At 41.2% G+C, this 27,167-nt stretch overlaps 2 protein-coding genes across 3 annotated transcripts in view; one reads left to right on the top strand and one right to left on the bottom strand.

Annotated features, from left to right (window-relative positions):
- The window catches only part of TG (thyroglobulin), a 165,513-nt gene that overhangs the window by 99,111 nt on the left and 39,235 nt on the right, over positions 1-27,167 (top strand). The gene's annotated exons all lie outside the window — the stretch shown is intronic.
- On the bottom strand, positions 1,579-24,780 carry SLA (Src like adaptor). Of its 2 annotated transcripts, XM_064442057.1 has the most exons (9): positions 24,533-24,780; positions 20,633-20,794; positions 19,247-19,340; positions 12,724-12,823; positions 9,366-9,452; positions 7,909-8,012; positions 6,576-6,707; positions 4,512-4,644; positions 1,579-3,534 (listed from the first exon to the last, which is right to left on the bottom strand). In XM_064442057.1, exons 3-9 carry the CDS (start codon positions 19,305-19,307, stop codon positions 3,321-3,323), a joined length of 831 nt encoding a protein of 276 aa, XP_064298127.1. In that variant the 5' UTR covers positions 19,308-19,340; positions 20,633-20,794; positions 24,533-24,780; the 3' UTR covers positions 1,579-3,320. The 2 variants fall into 2 exon arrangements, with proteins under 2 accessions (XP_064298127.1, XP_009508332.1); XM_009510037.2 differs by lacking the exon at positions 20,633-20,794.

Here is a 27,167-nt window from a genome sequence, read left to right as displayed (position 1 = left end):
TCATATGTCTCACCTAGACCTCCTGTAAAGGGATGTGTCTTGTTTTGTTCCAAGACACCAAAATTGTTGTGTACTTTTCATTTTACTGTAAAATAGGAGGTGCACAGAGGCTAAGAATCATGAAACTGAGAATATATACCAGATACAGCTTTCCTGAGGGAAAATCCCATGAGGCACTACAGCTTTTCTGCAAAAGTTAGTTTTGCTCTCCTTGTTTGGGTCTTTGTCATGCATAAAAAGAATGATACTGCTTCTTGGCATGCACAGATGTGTGATGTATGAAACTTTCTCTACAAGAAGATGTGCACCTGAAGTACCAAAATGCTTTTAAATTTCCTATGTCTGCCCTAAAATAGATTTTGTTCTGAAAAAAAGGTTGTACAAAATCAATGCAAAGCTGTCATGGGGTCTTTTTATAACTTATTTTGTCTTTTCAGTAGTATGGTTAGAAAAAAGTAATCCCCGTGATTATGGTCTTAAATCATTTAACACCATTAATATGGTGTTTGACTTAATATTTTGATTAATTGATTTATTTACCAGTGCAATTTTGATGTAGAAGAGTGGATCAACAGTGCGGATTGCCTCCATCTCTTGCAGGAGGCTGTGGAGGGCAGATATGTTAGGTGTCCCTCCAGGCATTCCCTGGTGGGTGTCAGGAGGAGAGCTCCCAGGCTTCCTCCACCCAGTGCAAGGGAAGACACCAGGTCCCTCCTGGCCATGGAAGCAGGTCAGCCAATGGTGGAAAGCGCAGATTTATCACCCTACTGAAAACTACTGCAATCAGATGCAGGGCTGTCTGACACGGACCCTAAATATCCCTGATCCTATGATCAGCTGCCCTTTAGATCCCCTTTCTTCCCCTTTTCCCATCTCCTTTTATTTCCCCTTTACCAGCTTCATTCCCTTTCAAACAAACCAACCACCTCTGGTTACTTTTTCTCCCTTGGTCCCAGTTTTGCCACATCCCTACCCAAATTTGCTATTTCTGATATTGTTTCTTAGGTAATCTCAGATTTGTACAGAATCACCTTGGCACTGTCAGCCCTTGCAACAAGATGGCGCTTCCCAAAAGGTCCCTAATATAGTCTTGCAGTTAATTGTGAGAAATGGCCAGACCTCACAGGATTTCCCCATAACCACCTGTGAAATCCAGCCATCCCTATGGCACAACTCAGAAGTTTTTGTCACCTTCTCACATCATTACTGTGAGGGTGACTGAGCACTGGCACATGTTGCCCAGGGAAGTTGTGGAGTCTCCATGCCCGGAGATACTCAAAAGCTGTCTTGACATGGTCCTGGGCAAACAGCTCTAGGTGTCCCTAGTTGAGCAGGGGGGTTACACCAGCTGACCTCCAGAGGTCCCTTCCAACCTGAACCAGTCCCTGATTGTGTGAACCTGTCGTCATCAGAACATGTCTTATCCCCTTCCTACAGAGCACGTTCCAAGTGCTGCCCAGTTACGTGGGCTCTTGGATTCTCTTGTGTCTTACCATCAGATATACCTTCTTGCAAGACTGGGTGTTTGTACTAGTTGCACGCTAGGTTTTCCGTTTTCTAAAAGCAATACAAAGTAACTACTGGATATTATTTTAATGAATAAATACAAGTCATGACTTAGAAATCCGTAATGCTCCCCATATACATTTCACTGGATAAAATGCAGCCACCATAACATGATCAGTAACAGCAATGAGATTACACAGATGCCTAGAGTTCCTGAGTTCATTTTGCTTTATGGTGTTCAATGTTTACCTGCCAAATTACATTCATCCATTAAATTCTGAAATTTATTTAAATAGGCTGTGAATTATTTTGATCTCTGAATCTCTCTTGCTAGTGCAAATGTTCTGTTATGAGATCTAAAGAGCACACAGATTTGTGCTAAGAGGTATTTACAGAAGAAATATATATGTGTGTGTGTGTACATACATACACACACACACATATATATAACCCAATTCCCTATCTCTCCAAACCTTCATTACTCAAATCTGTGCAAAACGGTATGGCAGAGTATGAGATTGAAAAGATCTTGGCTCGAGAACATAGATTACAGCATTTTACACCCCAAGATGTGAGTGACTATTTGATTTAGAAAGCAGTCACCAGTCAGGTTCAAAGGACTGTGCTTGCCGCTCCTTTATCACTTAGCAAAGGGTATATATATATAGAAAAATTCTCTAATTTGTGAAATTTCAGATAACCCAGTTACAAATCTTTAAGAAGTTTAATCAAATTTGTCATAACTATTTGACATAGCTCTCTTCAGACAAGAAATTCAGAAAACTCTTTACCATCCACTGTAGCTGATTTGCTTTTAGTTTAATTATTTTAAAAAGCTGCTATTAATATAAATATTACACATAAATACGGGGGTGCCTTCAGGAGATGAGGTGAAAAATCTGGTCCTCTACACATAAAAGGTCACACCTTTGCAAGCCTGCCTTTGCAGTTAGGCATGGTATTACCACATTTTACTTTTCACTTAAAAACCCCTTTGTTCTCTGTTGTGCACCTGCTAGACTATGAGCAGCTGTGTTATGCTTTTGGATATGCCTGTACTCCCAGCTCAGGGCTAAGCGCGAACTGCTTTTCTCAGTGAGTTAAGCTTGGTTATAATTTTGTGACCACTTTGTGACACTGCAAGCCATTATGAGCAGTTGATTTAAATGCCACTTGGAAAGTCAATTATTTTAATTTTTCCCCTAAAAGATAAAAATGACAGAAATATGGAGTCAATATAATCAGGTGTTTCTTGGATGCTGGATGTTAGGTGCTTTCTTGGGGTTACTGATGACTTTCTGACCCATTGTCAATGACAATGAATGGTTCTACATGGAGAAGAAAAGGCTCTTCTTCTCAATGTAGGTAGGTTCTGTACAGATGGCTGAAAACCAGCCTTGTGGAGAGTACCAGATGAGATTTAATTCAAGTTCTTGAGCTGTAGTTAGTACTTCCCTATGCAGCCACTTTCGTACAATGGTAGGCATCCCCCTTGCTGAAGAGTCATCTGCCTCAGTTGGCTCTTAGAGTCTGTGTTGACTTAGAGTCTATCTCAGTTTATCCTGCTTGTGAGCAGGTTCTAATCTCAGGTGCCCTGAGGATGTTCCCGGCATGTGCTGTGGCTGAGATAGCACCCTTAAGAAAGTCTCTCATTAACATTCAGAAGAGGAAATGCAGAAGCATTGCCGGCATTTGATCATCAGCTGCTGTGCTTGTATCTCTCAGATGTCGAAGGACTGCAGGACCACAGGATGCTCTGTGTTTCTCTTCTAACCCCTCAGTTGTTCTTTTTTTTGCCCCTGGTTGTCCTATATTTAATCTTCATAGTAAGTAGGTGGCAAGTGACTCTTACGTTTGCTCCCTGTGTATATTAGAGATTGGGCTTTCTTCTTTCTGCCACTTGCAAAAGAAGCATTGTCATCCTGTGTTAAGGAGAGGTAAGAAGCGATGCTTTCCCTCAGGCCATAGCTGAGACAAGAATCATCCATTGCTGCCAGGGTGCTTTCAGTATCTTCAGTCACCTCTAGCCTTTAAAAGAACAAAATTTTGTTACCGTTTCAGCTCCTTGAACTGAACCTAGTAGTATAATATTAACAGCTGTTAAACTAAATGATGTTAATTATGTTGTATAAAAAATTTCCTGTCTCATATATCACCAAACATTTCTGTCACTTAGCGATTTTCCAAAACAATCAGTACAACAGTAGTATCTAAATATTTTTTGGCATCTGAAAAGGAAATAACATCTCTATGCTTTCTCTCTTCTTAATCTGTAGGAAGAATGGCCTCGACACTGCACAAAATTTTCATGCATTTGTAAGCAAATGAATATGCTTTGTGAAGGAAGGGTAGCGAAGGGAAATTTACACTTCAAAAACAAGAGGTGCTTTTGTTTCTGAAGTTGGTTGTTTCACCAACTTCTGAAACCTGACCTACTTTCTCTAGTGAGAGTCATGATATTAGAAATCTCATGAACCTCGAGTTGGGCTGTGTATTGAGACACACACAGCAGGAAAGATTTAGGCTGGGATAATGTGTTCATTGCACTGGTGCTGCTTCATGGATGGCCACCATGTGAACAAGGGAGAACTATTTCTGCCTGTCGGGGCTCACCTGTAAGCCATTGCGCGTTACTGTGCCATCGGTGGTGGATCTGACTAGGCTTTATGGCCTGGCTCTTACTCTTGCACCCTTGGTGGAGGGGACTTATGAGGGCCAAAGGGACTGCATACGTAGCCTGACTCTTAGCTGGCTAGGAGGAATGATTGAATGTTAACTATACTTTCTTTCAAAGTTAGACCAAGCTTATCAGTTAGAGACATCCAACGTCCAGTTGGGGACATCCAGTTTTCATGGGTTAACCTGCTGTCAGCAGCTTTGAGGACTGTCTAATCTTTAAAACTGGTCTCGGGAAGGAAATGGCTGCTTCTTCTAGGTGGTAAGTACAAGTGTATACAAGGCTGGAAAAACTTGTTGTTTCTGGCAGCCTGTGTTGTATGTGGTACCTGTGAATATTTCTCCAGCTGAAGTTTTTATTCCGCATCACCACAGGAGGAATTTGACTCATTACGCTGTTGTTGTTAGTGCACTGGGTAAGACAAGGTGTTGTAAGGACACAGCAGAGACCATCAGCAACTTCTGAACAAGGAAATGGATACACAGACAGTTAGTCTTTGCTCACTGTTACCTTCACTGTTTTCCTTCCTTGGTGCGTTCTCAGATAAACAGTTTTGGACACAGTAGTAGTAGTCAATAAATTGTGTGTTCTCAGCAAGGACACTGTAACACAGGCTTAACTTTTCCTTTCTTCATACCTTTGCCTTTTAATTTATCATGGGGTATATTTCCCACAGGATGAGTGAGGACCTGAGACACTGAGAAAGATAAAGTGGTTTGCCCAAAGTCTAGAGGGAAGTTTGTGACAGAGCAGAGACTTTAACCCAGGTTTTCTGAGTCATCAGTGAGTTCTGCTTTTGCTTCCCATCACCTCAGCCATGCAGACAGGGTGTAAACTAGATGCCAGTGGTACCACTCAGGTTGGATTGTATGTGCACCTATTCTGCTGTGCAACATGGCAATGGAATGAATTAAGGTTCACATGTTTCTTTCGTCTATGTTTCTTCTCTCTATCCTCTTCTTCTTGCTCCACTAGGAGCAGATGAATGCTAGTGTTTTACAGCTCTAAGCCTTATTTCAGGGTCAGATTCTGTATCATCTCATGGTGGGGGAAGGAGGACAGCTAAATCTCACTATGTCTCCTCTTATACCTATAACTCAGGTTAAAAAATGTTAATTGCTACAAGTTTTGGGTTCTCCTCCTCCCCCCACCCCGAATTTTAGGCTTTGATTTTTTGCTTCTTTCTAAATGGAGAAGGGTAAAAAATAAAATATTTAAAAAAAAATCCTGTCCAAATTCTCACTGCTCTGTTTATATCATTGGACTTGAAAGTTTCTTTTGCATATTCTGAATGTGAATATGGATTTTCTCCCCAGATTATCAAAGTACTCTTTGGTCAACACGCTTTTTCATGTACCTATGAAATGCGCAGATTGATAGCTATACACTGTTAAAATTACAGAGTACCCATTACTAATTAAATCACAGAACCTATTGTTCTCTTGTAACATTTATGCAATTAACTTATTGCAATCTTCCTTCCTAATTTTAAAAAGTTTTCATTTTAATGTATGGTAACTGCAGCCACTTAATTGTGTTGTTTGGCAAGTTATCTCTCTGACACAGGTTAAATTGCCATAAAACTGGAAAACTGTCATTGAAACAGGCATCATCCATTGGACTGCTATTAGTAAAAATGATAGCTGAATCTAGATCTGAGCTCACAGCTTGAGCCCCTTGAGATAACTTCTGCTGATAAAATCCAGCCATACTCTTTTAAAGTAATAGAGAAGAAACTAACAATATTTCTGATCATTTTCTGCTGCAGATAAGCTTGTGTGATGTAATGGTTCCTAAGAGAAACTCGATTGCAAAACCTGGTCTTGCATGTCCTGATACTATCTGTCTGTCTATACGGTAAATAACTAAATGGCAGACATGTCCATGCTGGTAAACAAAGTGAGCCAGGAGCTGAACTGGCCCTGGGACCCAGAGCCATGGATTGTATCTGTACAGCTTATCATTTTTGTACACCCGAACTTTGACTTTAGCTGTGCTCTGAAAGGGTCTGAGCATCCCTGGGCTGTGCTAACCTCCAAAGTGTATTTGAAAGTTGTCTAGGGAAGTGCTAGACACTAGTGTTTGGACCAAATAGTGTTAGAGACAGCTCTGTTGACACGGCCATACAATATCATATACCAATAAGGGCACAGCCTACCTGTCTTTATTTAGCTGAGTTCTTGGGTTGATTTCAGTTGTACTGTTAAGGGTAGCATATTTGTATTTAGGATCAAAAATAAAGTGAAAGATATAGACTAGAAGTTTTTCCATTACTTTTTCTGTGGCAGTACTTGCCAGTCTCAGACACAGGCAAAACTTCTTGTTCTGGACCTTTGATAGATAGTTTTACAGTTGCCAGTGGAAAATATGTTTATTCTGCAGTTCTTTTTACCTGAGTAGTGATTCACAAGGTCTTCAAGGCACTGAAAGGTTTGTCGTGGAGAGATGTAATACCAGTTATTTGGAAGGCGGAAGATCCTGTAATGTTTCACTTGCCTGTGCCGCACCGACAAGGAATAGAACCCTGGGGAAAGAGGAGAACTAATTACACCAAAGTAGGGCCCTGCTTCTGGATGGAGAGCAGTGACCACAAACAGCCTATCTGTAAGATGTGGTGCCATGATCCAAAAGGTCCCAGAAAGATCTGAAAACAACCTAAGTGGGACCCTAATTTCTGCTTTATTGTGTACTTTTTATATCTATATATATCTACACTTAACAAAGGGAATAAAGGGCCCAACATGAGAGCCTGAGACTTTGAATTTACATTTCTGGTGTGCTTTTCATTTACTTTTCCTGTTATGGGATTTTTTGAAATGGTGTAAAGGAAATAGGCCTTTATAGAAGCTGTTTGCCTTCCTCTGAAGAGGGGGACCAGACTCTTGTGCTGGTGTGCTGATTTAGTCAGCTCTCAGTAATGCGGCAGCTGGTACCTGATAACGCAGTCCTGGCAGGACATGACAACTTGGGTTTTCCTGTTTCTTTGTTTGAAACTACTGTGTAGTGTTTAGTTAGTAAGGACTGAATGTTGATCCTAAATTTCTTTGAAATTAGTATAGGTATTATGAAACTAATTGGCCTATGGTATGCTAGAGGTCAGAGCAGATTTGTTCTTCCCTTCTAACTGTAGTATCACGATACTAGGATGTGTTCTGGTGCTTCAGAAAAAGGGAAGGCTTGATGTTGCATAATGGGAGATGTATTCCCACTGAAGAGAGTAAGAGTACAATTCCCACATAGCAACACAATTGCTAAGAGAGAAAATAAAATTGAAGGCATGTCATTTAAAAATGACAAAAGAACCACCTGTTTATATAGGAAATGCTCTTATCAGCCACCCCCGCTGCTTGGTGTGTATTTTATAGCTTCTTTAGGCAACCTTTTGTGGACCAAGGCAAAGCCGTGACTTTTCCTCCATTTGAAAAATCCCACTGCCTAATAAGCTTCACATGCGACCAAAGTAAATAGTGTTTAAACAACTGTGTCTTGTTTGTGCTGATGCCTGTGGAACTTTCCATGGCCATCGCTAACCCTGTTTCCAGGACTGCTCTTAATGTAGGCGACTGGTGAAGACTGTTATGCTGCACTGGATGCCTTTGCCTTCCCGTTACATACATTTTCTGGATTGGGGCTGATCCATATGAAGCAGGACAGGGAGTGAATTAAAAAGTTGTAAAACTGTTAATGCCTGAGATCAAGGGGGGAAAAAAATCGTATTTTCTCACCTTTCCTAGTTTCACTCTCTCTGATCATGAAGGAGCCGACCTTGGTGTTGGGTAGCTGTAGAAGTTCCTCTGCTTTTTCTCTTCCCAGCCCTTCAAATAACCAGCTGCGGAGCAGGAAAAAACAAATTCTGAAATTTGGACATGAGTGAAACAGAGAGCAGCATGTGGCCATGAAAGTGCAGCATTAGCCAGGAAAAGTGACTGCAAAAATAACACTGTGCCTTTCTGTAGTTATTCTCTCAACTATGTCCAGGCATATTTCCTCAGTTTATGGAGAAAATCTTGCTCTCTTTGAGTTCCACTAACTTTTGTGAGGCTAAGAGAAGAGTGAATAAGGTTTGGACTTATTAGGGAAAACAAAACTTTTCGAGCCACCTTGATCTGAATTGCTGGGGACGTATCTGTGTGCTATATTGATGACATATCTGTGGCATTAGTTAAATCCCTCTTTTTTTATTTAAACCACTTTTTTTTAACCCCAAATTGTATTGTGTTGTATCATAAATAAACCCAAAATAAAATGCAGTTATTCTGCTTATGTGAGGGAACAGTCCAACCATTTAAGTTGACTGACTTTGTGGATAAGCGAAGGTGGAATTTGCGCTACTGATTTTCACCACAGCTTGGTGCACGGCTCTATTTTGCCACAGGTAGTGTCTAACCATGTAACTGAGCTTGCTCGGCTGGTGTAGGAGTTACTGGCACATTATTTTAAAGTTGTTCTTGTGTGTTTGATCCAGTCTGCTATCAGCAAATTGGTCTCGGGGAAACTTCAGACAGTGGCTTCTATTCCCATATCTGCGCCCTGTCTTTGAGAAAGCATCGCTATTTCAGGAGGATATAAAAGCACATTAGAATTTAAGCACTTGCATAAATGGCAGTGAAGTTCACAGTTCATATGCTTAAAATTAAACAAGCATTAAAACACTTGCCAGAGAAGTTTTAAGTGTATACTTTAATATTTTTTTCCTGACTGGTGTCTAAGGCAACAAGAAACCTCTGAACCTTCCTTAGCTCTTCCAGTGTGAGAGTTTACATTCTTGAATGACTCATTAGTCTTTCTGTTTGTACTTTTTGGTCTGTTTTTCATGTGCAACTGTAGCTTAAATTTTAGTCTTTGTAAATATTAAAAATTCTTTATAAATAGGGTTTCCTATGGATGTCTTAATATTAGAGATCCATCCATGCAACAGAAGTATTTTAAATATCTGTTATGACATTTGAGGGTTTCTTGACCCTTTGCATCATTAAAACCAGGATTTTCCTTTTCATAGAATCTAAACTTAGATGTGAATTTTATATTCTCAGATTTCAAAGGAACTACTTCAGACTGTCAATAAAATTTCTTTCTGCCTAGTCACTATCGACATTGTTTTGGTAATGACGCTGAATAACTAATTGGGGCAGTATATGTAGAAATGTAGTGTTGAAAGGCTATAGGAAATGCATTTACTTACCCATGGTAAACCTTTGCTACGTATTTTCCTGGAATATAATTTTCTCGACCTGTGGTAAGGGAGTGGACTCTCCACCAGCCTCCTTCACTGTGTGAAAGCAAGAGAAGGAATATTTTCAGATGTACTTTCAGAGCTTGTCCTTATTTTAGATTTTAGTTAAGACATGCAGATTAGCCTGTAACCTCCTGTCTGCGTCCCTGAATCTACGTATTCAGAAAGAGATCCAAGTTTGTTTCATTTAGAGAAGTTCCATTCCTAAACCTACATCAGGATAAAATTTGGACACAGAAATAAGCTACATTTATTCCATTTAAATTACATAAGTAATAAAATATTTTTCTGTAGTTAAAAGAAGAAGAGTAAATACTCAGTGGTTAAACCATGCTGTGTTCTGCCTTCCCACAGCTAGACTTGTACTGGTGTCCAAGATATTCAGCCTGTGGCTCTGTCTGGACACCCCTGTCGTTACTCCTGCAACATCAGGGTAGAGATACTCAGGAAATGGATGCTGTCTGCCTGGGAACACGTCTTCAGTCTAACAGAACGTGGTCCATGGTTTGCTCTTCCTTTTCCTCAATGAGCTGCTAACCAGACTCCAATAAAAAGACCTCATAGCTCAAACTAGACGTATGTTTTTTCACAGATATATCTTAGATTCTTGCTCTAATACTGAATGCTGGCTCTGGCTTTTGAATCCCTTAGGAAGAGATTCACAGGGATGCTGCGGAGCCTTAGTGATTAGTGGAAGGGTGCTGATGGTTGATGGGTTCTCTCCAGCTTTTCCTTTAAGAGTTTGAATACAAATAATAGTGCGTCTTTTGTTTGAATGCTGTTTTTGTGGACATTTGTATAAATGGTCCTAAATAATGCCCAGTCTGCAGACCAGTGTCTCAGTGTACGCCAAAACAGCTGCGCTGAAAACCCTTAGGTTAAACCTCCTGAGCTATAGCCACTGGGACCATGATCCAGAATGCATATGCTGAGGTAAAAAGGGAAGCGTCTGCTGCTCAGAGCTGGAAATTTCAGGGTCCCACAAGTTTTGTTTGTGGGTTTCCCGCTGACATGAAATGATGTATATGAAGTTTAGGTTATTTTGGTTTTTTTTCCCTCAACTCTCCCAGACTGAATCAAGATTTGCAAAAACAAAAAACCTGAGAGACTCAGCATCTCCCTCCCTCCCAACTATATTACTAACCCTGAAAAATCCCTATAATGATTAAAAGTCCCAAAGCAGCACAACTTTCCTGGGGCAGGAGCCACAGAAAATATGTATATTGGGGGGATCACTGGAGGACCTCTGGTTTGACTACTGCAGCTAAATGCAGTTGTTCATCTGGTAATGAAAGGTGGAGAGTGAGAAACTCTGCCAGTGGTGCTTATCTAATCCTGCCAACCCAGAGCAGTCACAAATATCCGTGAGGAGCCGTGTTTTCTATGGGGTTTCCACATATCATGTTCCTGGCAGGACTGGTAGGGCTGATTGCCGCTACACATAATTGCTTTGGTAGAAGGCTGAAATGCTGCCATTATAAAAGCAGTACGTGCTGCCTGCCCTGCTGGCTTCTCCGTGGTGACTCCTCATCACTCATGCTCTGGTCGTGCCTGCCATGCTGTGCTTTTCTTCCACTGCAATTTGCTTCTTAGAATGACTTGAGAAAAAGATTCTACCTACAGGTTAAGTGCAGCAAGAGTCTGCAGGAAGCGGTTCCTATTAATCTCAGCACATACTCCAGCAGGGAAGAACAGGTCCATCATTAGGACACTAGGATTTACATAGAGCACTGGAGTGTCTTGTCTTCTGTGAACAAGCTGATTCAAAATGAGAAGAGGAAAGTTCCTATCAAGGCTTGCTTTGGCTCTTATTTACTATTAGGAGAAGATTTTGATCACTGCATAACAGACAAACAGGATAAAAACTGCTGCTCCAGAAGCCTAGTTCTTCGTCCAGTAGTTCATACTATGCAGCACGTATATACATATGATATCCCACACAGATAATTCCCATTGTTATGGGCATACATAGGTATGCGGTGTTGTGAGGGCTCATAGCTGGTGAAAGCTGGGGGTGAGGCTTTAAGCTGGAACTCCCAAGCTAAAACACTTGTTGTACCACGTTGTGTACGTTATACAAACTGCAGCAAGGTTTAACAGCTAGAAGTTACAAGAGAAGAATTCCCCTGGTTTAGAGAAGCTCGCCATCAGCAGAAAATGCATCCAGTGGTATTGTCTGAGCCTTGTGACTTCTAGGTTCAGGGAGGCAGGGAAGGCACTTTGTCAGCAGAACATAACTGCAGCCATTCTGGGTCAGAGCAAAGGTCCGCGTAGCCCCGTATCTTGTTGCTGACAAAGGCCATTGTAGGTCACAATGGCCAGGAGAAGGGTCCGAGAATTCATCAATCGTCTGTGATACTTCTCTTGAGCACTCCCGTCCTCCAACCATTTGACGCTCTGACTTCCTTAAGTAGACCTTTTTTTTTTAATGAATTCCAAAATCCCCAGAGGATTTCTCTGCTATGAGTGTGCCTGGTCTGCCCTTGAATCCATCTGCTCCACCAGCTGCAAAAATGACACCTTTCATTTCCGTTAAAGCAGTGCAAACATTGGCTGTGGGGCTGAGTAACTACTAGGAGGTCACTCTGTGCTGGTATATATTGTGCGTAAAAGAATATCAGGGCTGCTGTCTTCCATTTTTCAAGAAGTGTGCTCACTCTTATGTGTGGCAATATTTGTACTATGCTTAAGGTCAGTCTGAACTAGAGCTTTTAAGCCTACTTCCTTCTGGGGCTCATAAATTTTTGAGTGGAACTGTCTGGGAAATCTTTGACCTATTTTTTCCCCACTAAGAAAATGCAGAATAAATTAAAAAATTTAAGAAGAAAAAAATCTATTTTTATTTTTTTTTTTAGACTTGCCTTAAATTTAGGGTGAAATTATAACACCTGATCCTAAAGGAGTTGTTAGATAAAAAAGGTGAGAGAGAAAATGAGACACACACTTGATATAGAGAAATTCAGAATAATTTTCCTGTTCCATGTGATTCAAACTATTTTTGCTCTTACTCTGTTTTCCACTAACATGGGGGGGGCAGGGGCGGAATACTTTCTCAAAATCATTTTTCAAAGCAGAATTTGAATTCAGCTTCAGCAATCATGTCAGAGGAAGCCAAGGATCAAAGAGCAATCTGAAATCCCAAATCCTTAAACTACAGGGAAATGTACACCATGGCTAAGCATCCTTCCTTGAAATTCCGAACTCAGTCCATTTTGCTCAACTGTGTCCAGTTTGGGCTGGGTGCGTAAAACAGAGCTTTGGAGCAACTGTAACAAAACCTAATCTGAAAAAAAATGGATCAACTTACTCTGATAGTACACGTAGTTTCTCCCCTACATGAAATATAGGTTGGCTTATGTCTGCTGAAGGATAGTCATAGAGGACAGCAAGGAAATCACTCTCCTGACCTGTTAAAGAAGAAAGAAAATGTCACTTAAACTCAAGATAGATTTCTGAAGCAGAAATGGATTTTTCATTATGAATACATATTTCAATATGTTCATATTTTCAATATTCATTTACATAGTAGGTCAAACGGGAAAAAAACTCACTCTGAAATGTCACTTGGTAAATGTAAAGAGCTAAAGACAAGCCTATAACTTTATAAGAAAAATGTGAAGATATTAGAAATGAAACAAGCACTTTGGTGAATTGTAAGCAACTAAATTTAGACCACTTCTTCTAGTAATTACCATATTTAAAGGACATATTCAGTTTGAAACTAGCAAAATTAGTAAATATTTATAGTATTAGGAAGTAACCCATTGTGATTAATGCCACTGGTTCTAAATGCCTCCAGCTACAGTTCTGAGCCCAGCTGATGTATTACATGTAGGGAAAGGAAGACACATGTTGAATTGTTCCATCATTTAACACCACCGATACTTTTCAAAGGTACAAAATTAGTTTAGATCCAGGGCAATGAGAGTGTGGCCATTATTGCCCATTTCCCGTCACTTTTTAAAATTATGATGAAGAACCAGACCGCTTTGTTCTCCCCCCTTGTGTGGAATCTGTATTAGAGGTGGCACATGATGCCCTTATCTTCAATTAAAGAAGAGAGGCAACATGGGTGTTTATAATTAAATCCTTGTACAACAGCAGTTTGCGGAACTGAGGTCAGTAAAGAGATAAGACAACCTTTTACACAAGCTGGGATGACTCTGGGCCTTGCATCACTGTGTAGGACATGTGCTGAGTCTCCTGGGTTTCTGAAGGATGCAGGAGGCACTTTGCACAAGACTCGGACAATAAAACACTCAAGAGCTCCTCATGCAGCACGGATCTGTGGTGCCCAGTAACTGCTGACAAGTGGGAGAGTGAGAAATGTGCTGTGCTGGGTGTTTTGAGCTCTTTGGCAAGCGGGATCGTGCAAGACCCTGCCTGCATTTCTCTTGGAAGTGGGTCCCTTCCCTCTGCACATCACAGTACCCTACCCTGGCACAGGGGGAGACAAAGCTTTCCCTCTCCCTCCAGCAGGATCAGCGTCCCGTTCCTTAGTAACGCCATCTAGCAGTACATTTGCAGAACTCCTTTCATTCCATACTTGCCTGCTCTGTGCGAAAATAGGACTGAATTCAGGGGAGGAGAGAAAGAAATTACCCAGAGAGATAGACACACTTCTGTAACTTGTTAGGTTTTCTTGTTTAATGCAGATTCCTCATCAAATGTTTTTAAGGAAGACAGATTTTAAGGTGAACCTAAACAGCATCCTGAATGAATGCTGAGACCGGCTCGGTGGTTTCAGCCTCTGTGTCCCAGGGCTTACAGATAACTCACAGTGATAATGATGAAAGGCTGAAAGAAACATGCAAGTCTGCAGGAAAGAGGTATTTTCAAGAGGAGAGATTTTACACTTGTTATCCTTCCAGCAGTGATAATGAGAATATAAGCGCTGAGGAAAATATTCCACATCTGTGGTTTAAAGGAAATGAAAAGCGGTGTTTGTCGGTTGATTTTGAGTTGCTGTTGTTAAAGGGACTTGTGTTATGCAAAGTAGTGGGTCATTTTGCCTTAATATTTGAACTGACTGTAAGCCTTTTTAGTCTTGCTAGCCTTTGCCCATTGAAGTAGCCCCGTGATACAGTTAGCGAGCACCCTTATGGATGCATAGATGTGTACAGTCTGGAATAGACATTGATTAGTTTGACAGTATGTTTACTATTAGTATTGCCATGCTTTTCTTAGTTGATTAGCATTACTGAATTAAACAGAACTAGGCCAGTATCTTTGTATTAAACAGCCAATTGCCGTGATTAGTCTACTGTAACTTATTATACAATTAGTTCAACTATAGTGAAGAAATTCTGTGCTAAGCATGCCTTTGATTGCTTCCCTGTTCTGCACTAAAAGTTAAGAGACACCTCCTCTATGAAACTGCGTAGTACCTGAGGCTAGCGAGACTTCAGTATTGGTGCAGACTCTTTTTCAGCAAAGCAAAATCTTTACCCAGGACTACTCGACGCGTGTGCCAGAAGGTACGCTGTAAGGACCGCAGAATGAGGCCAAAGTGCCATCACCTAATTTTGCGTTGCGGATTGTTAGACAGCAGTTCTTCACAGAGTGTAATTTTTTTTTTTTTAGCTTAATGACAATGCCTTTAGCAATACTTTTTTTAAACGTATTCTGTTTATTTATAAATGTTCTGTTTCCATACAGAAAGGGTGGAAAACAAGTGCTTTTCTGCTCTCCTTCCATGCATACCGGTGGTTTGCATTTCGTTATGCACTGCGGGGTATGTGACTTTTTCTCTACTCTAGCAAGACCTGTGTTACTTTGCTTACACTTTCATCTTTATATTAACTTTTGTTTCAATTTTGCACATTAATGTGTAGTTCTGAAAAGGAAGGAATTAATCATACTGTTGGCTGCCACATCTATGCACACTTTACCTCTTAAACTACATGTACTTATACTAGAGTGAAAGTAAAGGGGTTTTGTACTACGCAAAACCTTGCAACCCTCCTGCTCCACAAGGAATACCTCATTTTATTTGGTATTTAAATCAAACCTTGCTGGTTTTTTTGGTCATGTAAAATACTCCACCGCACTTGACAACGTTTCACAGGACCTATACTAGCTCCTTTCAAACACAAAAGCCTCAAAACAGGGACTAAACAAATTACACTCTTCCTCCACACTTAAACTACACAGTGATCTAACAGATTTGATCTGATGAGCTCCCCACACTTCTAAGTTGTAAAAGAAAAAAAGATTTGCCTGAGATTTCTAACACAACCTCTCCTCTGCCCTGCGGGTGTAGGTTCCATCTGAAATGGAACAACTCAAAAGTTAGAGTGGAAAGATCGAAGCACGGTCGTTTCCACTGAATCAGGTGTTAATTTGGGTTGGTTTTTTTTTAGGAGTAGGAAATGAATATGAAATACGTGCTTGTTTTAGATGTCTGCATCCCTGGATGTCTTGCAAAATGTGAGACTGAATACTGCATGCTTCAGATTATTCATTGTGAATGGACTACGAAGCACTATTAGAGAGAAGAGAGAGCATAGGCAGAGCATCCAGATCCAGCTCATCACCCTCAAAAAATGCTCTGCTGTGAGTGAGCGTGGCCCCTGTCTGGACTGGGAATGAGCTGCTCAGAACTCAGCTGCCTGCATCATCCCAGCTTTACTGTCCAGCAGAAATACTGTGGTTTATGGCACGGTCTATACCAGGGACGTGAAGGAGGGCACTCATGTGTGTCTGGGAGGCTGTCTGTGCAGCAGCCGTAAGGTGTGGCTGCAGAGTTGCGCTGGCGTACCCAAATTAGATCTAAACCAGCCAGCCTGGGAACTGAGAGTTATGCAGGTGCAGCTCAGTTAGGATTAACCCTTGATTCAAGGTCCCAGGGGAGGAAAGAGGAGGGGCTGGGTTCATAACCCCTGATGACCCCTTGCTGCTGTGGCCACTCTGTTACCAGGACCTAGGTTATGCCGGGGATGCCCATACAGTGTGCTTCCAGACGGATGTTTGGCATCCACATGCCTCCTTGGGAAACGCAGTTTATGCACCGTTCCCTTTCTCAGGAACAAGACTGTGCGGGTGCCAGAGCAGGGGCACAGGCTGCCCAGGGAGGCTGTGGAGTCCCTTCCCTGGAGACATTCACACCCCGCCTGGATGTGTTCCTGTGCCCCCTGCTCTGGGTGTGCCTGCTCAAGCAGGGGGGTTGGACAAGATGATCTCCAGAGGTCCCTTCCAACCCCTGCCATTCTGTGATTCTGTGGTTCTGTGACTGATGCACTGGAGGTGAGGAAAACACAAGGTTTTACTTTCAGTGCAGCTCTCAGGCAGCACAAGGGGCTTAGAGGAGCCTGATGAATACATTCACACTGCAGATTAAGTCTGCAGACTCCAATTATCTGTTTTCTTCCCCCTTCTTGTTGGATATTCTTTTCTTTTTTTCTTTCCCTTCTGTTTCGGTCCTTCATTTTTTTCAATCTCACTGAAACGAGCCAGTGTAAAACCTGCTTTTCCTAATAACTATTTGGGCTGTTGTAAGTCCATGGATTGGATCCTCCACCTCACTTAAGTCAAGGTGGCTGTTCCTGGCCTGGTGGAAATCTGTGTTTGGTGATGTGATTTGGAGTTTGAGCTGCTCAGGAAGACAAATAGATACAAACTCACCCGATATATGCTTTTGGTACCAAGGTCCTTTTCAAAAGTCTGTTTTCATTGGATTTGGATGACAGTATTGATATTTGTATTCCCAACTTTAATTAGCAACATCTAAACCATGATGAAAGATGCTTGTCTGATCCAGACTGAGTTAGATACAAAGAACTATGCAGGCTGTTAAATCATAGAATCATAGAATAGTTTGGGTTGAAGGGACCTTTAAAGGTCATCTAGCCCAACCCCCCTGCAGTGAGCAGGGACAGCTTCAACTAGATCAGGTTGCTCAGAGCCCCGTCCAACCTGACCTTGAAGGTTTCCAGGGATGGGGCATCGACCACCTCTCTGGCCAACCTGTGCCAGTGCCTCACCACGCTCATAAAAAAAAGTCTTCCTTATATCTAGTCTAAATCTACCTTCTTTCAGTTTAAAACCATTACCCATTGTCCTATCGCAACAGGCCCTGCTAAAGAGTTTGTCCCCATCTTTCTTATAAGCCCCCATTTAGTACTGAAAGGCTGCTATAGGGTCTCCCTGCTCTCCCTTCTCTTCTCCAGGCTGCACAACCCCAACTCTCTCAGCCTGTCCTCACAGGGCTCCGGCCCTAGGATCTTTTTTGTGGCCAAAAGCTGCCTTTGGGTGCTTAAACATAGGTATCCATTGCAATTTCAGCCATGTGTCTCAGAGATCCCTACAGCCTTGGCAGATGCCGTTGCAGATATGGGAGACTTCTTCCCTCCCCAGGTGGCAGCAGAAGTTCAGGCGGGATCTGACAAAGCACCTTTCTAGACGTGCTAAACCTGTAGGAGAGTGCAAGTGTACTGAGCCCTGAATTCTTCTTAAATGTGTAATTTCCCCTCACAATCGCTGTGCTATCAATGTTTGCTGAGTTATCTTTACGGGTATGTTCTCTTTACGTCACTGGAAGGGATGCAGTTGGCTTTAGCCCTGCTAAATCCTGACTTTTAGCATGTGCAGGAGCAATACAAACTTGGTCACAGCCATGGCAGCAACTCCTCACTCCCCTGCTCATCAGTGAGGTCCTGCTCTGAGTGCGCTCATGACTCTGTTTTGATGGTTATGGTATTCATGACAGCAGTTGTTGGGAGTATCAACTAAAGGCACTCTTCTTCAGAAAAAAAAAAATATTGTCTGTTCATGTTAGGGGCCTCTAAGTAGCCATTAACAGTATTTAGTCTTTGTTTTATTAGGACCTAGGGCGGCATGGCTCCCTGTATCAGCTAGTTCTTGGCCATGCTAAAAGCAGGGCCGGGTTTCTTTCCAGCACTAATGAAACCAGGCTGTTTTCCTATTCTTACAACAATGAGCAGCATAACCATCTTTCATGGAAAACTTAAAAAATTTGATTAGTGCCTTCCCCTCTAAAAAAAACCCCAAACAAATCAACAACCCAAAACAAAAATCCAAAACTCTCTTCTCTCTCTCACCTTTGGGGAGTGATTTATTGCAGCTCTTGTACCAGCTGCCTGTGATACTGCGGCATGAGAGCTGAGGCTGGACTGACTCTCCGGCTACTCACTTGCAGTTTGGGGGTAGCAAGTCATCGAATCCCTCCTGCTTTCCCCCTCAGATGCATGGCCTCTACCGGCCTGCCGGGAGGTGGGGGGTGGGGAGTGTCTTTGCAACGCAACCTGATTTTTTTCACGCATGGGTGCATTGGGCAGAAGTGTTAGATCCCCCTTTGGCAGCTTGGCCTGTAAAATGTGTATTCCTGTACAACCTTTACTGATAAACCTGGAGAGAAGTTGGCTGCATGCTGCTTTTAACACAGCTGTCTAACAGTGGACTTCAGGTTCAGTGCAAGCATAACAACATTAAGGTTTTTAACCTTAAATGAAGAAAAACCAAATTTCAAGACCAAATTTGTATAAAATATCACATGCAAGTATGTCAAAATACAGTATTTCTGGTTTCTGAGTTAGTACTATAGTGTTTTCTGAATTGGAAGGAAATTCTTTCAAGGAGCACCATCAAATAATAGTTTTAATGTTTGGGGTTTTTAATTAAAGTCCTTCTTGGAAAATGAGCCTTAATGTACTTAAAAATAAACAATGACCGGAGGATGCCCTCCTTCTCCCACAGCAGTCATGCACTTGTCTGCATTTACTATGTCAGGCAGATGAAGGAAGACACATGGTTGACTGTACCATATATTTTGAGGATCTTTTTCTCTTGAAAGAAATTAAATGAGTGCTTACCGGTTTGGCTCGGCACATTTGTTTCTTCGGAGGCTCTCGGCGTTTTCACAGTATTTCCCATTGCGCTCTCTAATTCTGTTAAAGCTCTTCAGAACTAAACCAAAGGAGACATTGAAATTAAACATCAGAATAACACCTGCCGTGCCAATAGACGAGAAATGACCTAGTTTGGGTGTCTCCAATTTTATACAGTTTTGCTTTTGAGAACTCTTGTGTCAAATTCATGTGAGAGTTTTACATACTTGCTGAACTCTCACCACTTTGGTGCTTTTATCAGGGGAATAGCAGAAAACCACAGCTAGGGAAGTTGCTCAGAAGAACGCAATGTAGTAAAAGTTTCCATTACCAGTACCTCAGCACAATAGGAAGTAACAGCAAAGCCATCCCCGTACAGTCATTTCATATACAAAATGTTCTTTTCAGCATTTGGAGTTCTGAAGCTACAAAGACATTAATTAGATTGACGTATCTGGTTTTCAGCACTGTCTGTGTATTATGTTGCTTTATTGCCGAACACTAAGAATGTTGTTCAGTGGTTTTTTTTTTTCTAATGCAAGTTCTGCTCTCAGTGAATGTGGGCAATGTTGTTTTTCCTCTTTTTTTCTTTCCTTTTTTAAAAGTAACACCTTGCCTCAAAATGTTTGATCTCAAAACACCCCTCCTGCATAAAACCAGTGGTGCAAATTCTTCACATACTTCTCTTAAAAAGTCTTAGTGGATGTACAAAAACAGTATCAGATAATCGTGGAACTAAATATTGTGAGAGGGACAGTTCCTTCTCATGGCTTTACTGTGCCCGCCTTAATTCTCCCTGACAGAGGGCAGAGAAAAAGAACACCTTTGCATGTGGACGGTGTCTCATGCTATGGTATGTTTTCAGAGGCAGAGGAGAATAAGCTGTATCTGCTGGAAAATGTACATTAAAGCAAAATAACTCAACACCACTAGCTGATAGGTAATTATTTTTTAAAAATAGATTTCTGTCAGGTGACCTGTGAAAAGGATAACAGGAGCTCTAGCAGTATCGTGGGGGTTTGCTGCATCTTTCAGTCTTTTCTAGCTTAACTATTTCAAAGATGATTACTGCCTTCGGCATGCTGCTCCTCACTTACAACAGGCCAGAGCCTGACGGTGTTAGCTGGGGAGGTGTCTAACTCGAGAAGCAGTCCTGCTGAAATCAGCGAGACTTTATTACTAACTGTCTTTCGGAATAAGATTGGCAGAATTGAATATATTGGTTAATACCATAAATTTCTGATGTCTTACAGCAAGTTTAGGAAGCCAGCCTATGGAATAAAATACAGTTCAAAATAAAGAGAATTTGTTTCTTAGCAAATGCAAGTAGATCAGTGCTAAAACAGATCGTAATGCACGGTTTGACTCTACCTCAACTGATTTTCAAACTTCTTAGCGCTTGTTCCCAAAGGCTCTTTGCTAGAAGTCTCCATTTCACCACATTACCCTTTCAGTGCCGGCGCTCAGGAACTAGCTTGTGGCACATCTGTAGGATGCAGCTGTGCCAGTGTCTTTCTGACAAGTGCATGAAATCTGCTTTCACAAGAACAAAAAACTGTATCATTGCCCAATATTAAAAAGTCTAGAAGCTGAACAAAAAAGTAGCCTTAAATTTAAATAAAGTATTTGGTTATTCACATTTGAATAACAGGATCTCTTGACAGAAAAGAGAAAATGATTCTCCATTTACATGCACCTACATATCTAAAATTGAAATCAGAATTCATTTTGGCAGGCGCTGTCTACTTGCAAGATTATAATTTCCTGAATTAACTATGAATATTTTTTTTGCAAGACCCAATTTTAATTTCTTCAACATTTTTCTCAGTTTTATCTCAGATGCCTCCCATCAAGAATAAGAGGTATGTGCATAGGAATAGTGCAGCCATTACTTTGGCTACAGATATTATAGATGTTCCTGGCTCATCTTCAAATTACCCAGCAAACTTTCCTGGGCATGGCAATAGAGAGCTCAACAGGGCTGAAAAGTCAGCCAGAGACGTGGGATAAATACGTGGACAGATACTCTCTGCTGAGCTCTGTGCTGTAGTAGCTGCGTTTTTGCAGTACTGGGAAAGGGCAGTTCAGACCCGGCTACGCGTTCAGTAAGCGAGCTGCAGTTACCAACAACTTTGTGCAATTCCAGATAGGTGCCAAGCACAGCGGCATAAATATTTCATGCCAGTCTATAATTTTAATGCATGCAATTGTTATTTAGATTAGAATAGTGCTTGAATTTTTTGTCACAAAAGTATGGAAAAATAAAATATTAGAGTCCTACCTCAATGTACCCTCTTGGTATTTGAGGGCCAGGAAAGCAAGTCATCCTACTAGCGGTCAGGCTTGTGACAGAGGGCTTTCAAGTGCTTTCTTTCTACTCCTGTTTACAGTGGATAGGCTTTTCAGGTGTGCTTGAGTCACTTTGGAAAGTGATACGTAGCATTTGTACGTGATGGAAAGACTTCTGAAAACTTTACCTCACACTTAGAAACTTTCTGACAGCATGGCATATTTAAGCAAGGCACCCTCATTTTCCTCGGTGGTATTTAGGAGTCTAAACTCTAAACGTTGCTTTAAAAATACTTGAGGTGATTTTGACGGTTTGCTTGTATGCAGTTTGTAATTAAACCGCTCGCAGTCTGGTCCAGACAGATTAAGTACCGCACAACAGGCATGTGCCTACTTCACATCTTTGCAGAACACATCTAAAACTGGCCTGGCTCGCTTCTGCCACATAAATTATGGTTCTTCCCAAAGGACCTCTGAAGTCAACAGGACAGAGCGTGCAGCTCAGTGCTGCTTCCTTTAGATGTGGAAGACACTGACTTACGGAAAATACAAATGTTATAAAGTACTTACAGTAAGTGAAGAGCAATGACATTTTGGACTTTGATGTCACTAGCGTGACAGTTTGCTGTGTCTCCTTACATTTTCCATGCCGTTTTACTGTCACTAATTACCATTGGTGGCAGCATAAAGTCTTGAAAGGGACAGAGAGTTCAAGATATTCTGTAGACTCATGGCATAAGTGTTCAGTAAAAATAAGCAAATGGAAAGCTGTGACCACTGCTGTTGATTCGCTTATCCAAAGTGATTAAAAGAAAAGTGACAGATATCAGGCTAGGCTTTACCACTAAGGCCACTTGTCACTATGCATTTAGGCAGAGTAGAAGTGCCTATAGTCCACTCAAAGGCGGTGGAGTGAATGCCCTGAGGTATGGCTCAACTCTCAGACATTTGACGATGGGATAGAAATGGAAGAAATTGGAAGTTTTGTTTGAAATGGAGTAGGGAGGGGGCAAAAGATTGTTTCTACTTGCACGCTGGCAATGGCGTATCACTGTTTTTAGAGTAACAGCATACGAATTAGTATCCTATGTGTTTCTAAAACAACAGTGCACATGCCTCTCAAGTGTGTGATAGAACTTAATGGCTTAAGTAGCTTGTGCTTACATCGAGTGTTGGCAGCGCAACACAAATCCATTGTATCGCTATATGATAAACTGTATGGTAGTTTTCTGAAATTTTGAGATGTTCTGCAAAAATAGACTTACAGGAAACTGTAGAACATCTTGTGACTAAGCTGATTTTTTATCACTTAAATCAATAGTGGAACAATAACAGATTTATAGATGATTTTCTTTCGAAATAGCGAATCTGCTCAAGGCACTTAAACTTCGTGACGGAGTTTGAGATACGAGCAGAGGTGGCATCCTTCTATCGTAGAGGCAGGTAATTATGCCAGAGCCAAAGAAAATAATTCACTGAGGGTGATTTGGGGAGAATTAAGGAGAGATGATAGACTCTAAGCTCACCTTGTCTCATCAACCCAAAGCTCTGCATGGAGGAGTGCAGCTGCCCTTCAGCTCGGAGGAACCACTGGGCTGCTGGGCTACAAACCAAACTACCTGCAGGTGTAAGGGCGGCTTCCCCTGCTGACAGACCACCTCCTCAAGCTTGTGTGGAAAATAGATTTAACTATTAAGATTGCATCTGCAGTCTTCCAAGCCTTGGCCCTTCCTCCCCTCCCTTTCCACTAGTGCACGTGCTGTTTAACAAATGCCGGTTGCTGCAGCCGTAGCTGTTTGCAAATACACTAGTGGCGTGTGTTTGCAAAAAAGTGCAAAAAAGTGCAAAAAAAAGTGGGGTAGTGCTGCTTTACTTTGGCTGCCAAAAGGAAGGTGAGGAAACGTGTACAACCCTAGTCCTGCTTTGTGTCCTATTTATCAGTGGCAGAACTCTTGGCAGATAAGAACTCTTAACCTGTCAAGAGTGGAATCTTGCTGACCTACATTGTGGGTCCCAGAAACCTGTGGTACAATTTACACCTTCCGTTCCTGCATGCAACACTTGAACCAATAATTTCCTCTCACAGAATCTGTTCTCTGAGAAAGCGTGCTACTGGCGCCGTTAAACAGCGTGGTGCATAGGAAAGTCCGTCACGTTGTAAGAACTATTTCGAAGTTATATTTAAAATTATCGAGAATTAGTAAATATAAAGAAAAGAAAATAATAAGAGAAATAAAAAGGCAAAACCAACACCTGAGCAATGCTCCTCTGCAAGGAATACTGCAGACTAGTAAAATTAATCATTCCTGAGATGCTTTATCATATTTTATTTATATTTTTAACTGATATTCACATCTAAACCTAGAATTTAATCCTCAATAAGGTTCACAGGTAATGTCCGAATCCCATTTAGATTGAAAATGAAAATCACCAGCATCCTGTTATTTTTCACTTGGGAATTAAAGCAGCTTAGATTTCAGAAACTGTCTATTTTTTAGTGAATTTCCCTTAATTGGTCATTAATCAAAATTAGCATCCTTTCAGCTTTTAGGCACTTGTACCTTTGCACTTAGAAAGAACAATGTAACGCTCTAATCAAGGTAATTCACAGCAACATGCAACTATGAAACAACACAGAAATATCACATTATGCAAACTTCTAACACTTTGGATAAAACCCCCACTAATCTGTGACATTTCTGATATTTTGCATTATAGTGAGCTGCAGTTTGCTTCAGCATAAGGTCCTCTGCATCATCTTACTGTGAGCTATTAGTAGAAATACGCCTTGTCCCTTCTTTACCACCACTTCTTATGAAAAAGATCAAGGCAGGCTTTTCTATTTCTACCTTTGGTGGTACTTGAAATCCATGGCCTGAATACTGTCTTTGGTAATGAAATAGAACTCTCTTTTATATAAATAAAATTGAAAACATTGTTCCCATATGCAGATAATCTAAAATGTATCAGAGTAATGATTACCTTTAAATGCTAGGCATGATATTCCAGGTTGCAGTATTTCTCAAAAAAGCCGTAGTCATAATACTGCTCTGATGCTGCCAGCAAGGTTTAGCTGATCAAGTCGAGGAGCAGCTGGTCGAATGAGTGTGTTGTGAAGTTCACACTGTCATGTAGAGCAGCATTTGCCAAACAGGCCACATACTTCCTCTCTGAGAAATAAGGAAGGCTTCAAGTGTTCGCAACAGATGAGGTTCCTGTTGCAAGTCACTACTCAAGACACTTTTTATCTATGGGCTGAGGAAAACAGGGAGGTTTTTAACATATTGCATCAGGGCTGCTTTGAGCAGATCTAAAAAATGAGCAAAATAACCTGTTTTACATTACTTACACAAAAAGTGTTTCACTTCCTCTTTTTTTTTTTTTCCCTTCCAAATGTATTTATCCAGCAATGTTCACTCCCCAACTGTTTTGTTTTATGTAATTTTGCTATTTTATTCAGACAGACAGGAAGAGGCACAAAACTGTTTTCCACTCTTATTGAGCCTGGATGGGAATACAAGCTTTGCTTTATTCTTTACTGTGCACTGCAAAACACCTTTCTCTGCAAATAATTGGAGCTCAATATCAGCAATGAAAGAATATGGAGTGAAAGCCTGTGAAGCACATTTTCACATCAGCTGTACAAAGTGCAGGAGCTGCAGGACCTCACTCATCTCAGTGTCTGAGATGGGGAAAACAAGATACTCGTCTGTTGAAAAAGCTGACTAAACTCCCTCAGGAATATAGTACTGCAGATGTGGGTATAGAAGTCAAAGGGATTTATTAATGTTTGCCCTTTGCTTTTATGATCAAGAAGTGATCTGAAATCTGAAAAGCTCACATATATAATTTTGCATAGGGAAAAAAAACCCAAACCAAACTAAAAAACCACAAAAAACCAACCAAACAAAATCTACCACCAGAAAACCCAGCAAACCCAAGCAGAGTTTCTACTTCACACCAGAATAGCTCTAAGTAGTTGTTCAGTGTAATGCCAGCCTGTTTGATGATGAAAATTAAAAGGTGACAAGTGTGGGAGCTGTTGTGTAAGCTTTATTGGAACCAGGAGGCAGCGACCAAATTCCCAAAGCTGTGCCAAAATTTGGAGCTATGGTAATTATAGGAGAATATCCTTTCTCTTTCATGGGCTGTGCTAGCAGTCGTCACCTTGAAAGGACAGGAAAGCATTAGGGAGCTTGATAAGCAAATCAGCCTACAGTTCAGAGCCGTGACCACATTATAGCCAGTGCTCTGGGGAGATGGTTTTACCATAACACCCCATGATTATCCCTGCCAGTTGTATTTTGATTGTTTAGGACCTTATTTTTTCAAATTTCTTCAAATCATAAGGATGTGGCATGCACATTTCCGAATGGCATTCACCAAATGGATGTACAATGTTTCTAGCATTACTAAAAGATCACGGGTTAGGAAATGGCTGCACCACACATGGGAGTAGGCAGGGGCAGAGCTCTGCCTTTTCCTGATCCTCCTCTAGGCTGGCTCTGACGGTCTTTGTGCTTTTGCAAGAAGTCAGGTTACATCCCAAGATGCACTCACAAAGGGGGCAGGTCTCAGACTGAGCAGCAAAGATTGGTCACCCTAAGAAGAAGTTGGACTTGCTTGATAGAACATGCTCCATTAGAAACACAATAAATCTTGGCCATGGTTTGTACCATGTTCGTAGAGGAACAGATGGGTTCGCAGTGGAGGGAGGTAAATAAAATTCTCTGTTTCCATGTCATTTCTGCCTGTTTCTGGTCGCTGTTTACCATTGTGCAATGATGAGAGCAAGTTTACCTTTTCAGTGCATTCAGCTAATTCTTTGTTTTAAATTATAAGATAATTCATAAGGTACCGTTTACATCTAAATGGGAGAACATTTTGATATGAATTAAGTGGGGCTTTATATGTCATCTGAAAAGTATTCATATCCTGTTATTCAAATCAATAACCTGACACAGGCACTCAGTGGGTCACTTGAGAGGGGAACGTTGCACTTGCAGGACTGCCTCTGATTACGGCAAAGTGGGATTTGCCAAGACTCATGTATGAAAAAGAAATCTTCCTTCTTCGAAGTGTTATTTTTGATGGAAGAGAGAGGACCCTCCCCTTTCCCCAATTTTTATCTGGAAATCACAGTTCTAGTGGATGGTTATGGAGGGGAAAATGTTTATATCTCAGTCTCCCTTTCAGTTGCTGGGCAGACCTGCCAATTCCTTTCGTGTGCTAGTGTTTGCCATATGTCTGCCACATAGCTCCTTAGCTGTGATAGAAAGTCTCTGAGCTGGTCCCAAAAATTTCTGCTCCTCCACGTTCTTGAAGACAGACTTTGTCTGGAAACCTGGAAAAAGTGACATGAATGGCTTCACATAGAGCCCTGCCACCCTGGTGTGTTATAAGCACTTGCCACTATGCAGAATTAGATGTCTAAGGGAAAGCAGTGCCAGATACTGAAATACAACCCTGCAAGGAAAAAAAAGCCCCAAATTGAAAACAGCTTCTAAGAAGAATTTAAATCCAGTCTTTTAGAGAATAATCTGTTAAGCTAACTGGAAAGAAGAGTTAGTGCTCATCTAGTTGCAGCTTGCTTCTTTTTGCAGGGGGAAAAAAACAG

The sequence above is a fragment of the Phalacrocorax carbo genome, chromosome 2 (genome assembly GCF_963921805.1).
Source record: "Phalacrocorax carbo chromosome 2, bPhaCar2.1, whole genome shotgun sequence".
Taxonomy (NCBI): domain Eukaryota; kingdom Metazoa; phylum Chordata; class Aves; order Suliformes; family Phalacrocoracidae; genus Phalacrocorax; species Phalacrocorax carbo.
The sequence above is the reverse complement of the archived record's forward strand: the minus strand, read 5'-3'. Positions and strand labels throughout refer to the sequence as shown.

What these genes read in the sequence shown, in the direction of transcription:
- SLA (XM_064442057.1), bottom strand. Translation starts at nt 19,307, where the DNA reads ATGGGAAATACTGTGAAAACGCCGAGAGCCTCCGAAGAAACAAATGTG. An exon ending in AAATGTGCCGAGCCAAACCG is followed by an intron (nt 12,824 to 19,246) that starts GTAAGCACTCAT and finishes CTTCTTTAACAG; the next exon opens with GTCAGGAGAGTGATTTCCTT. An exon ending in CCTTGTGAATCACTACTCAG is followed by an intron (nt 4,645 to 6,575) that starts GTAAAAAGAACT and finishes TTCCTTGTTCAG; the next exon opens with AAGTTGCTGATGGTCTCTGC.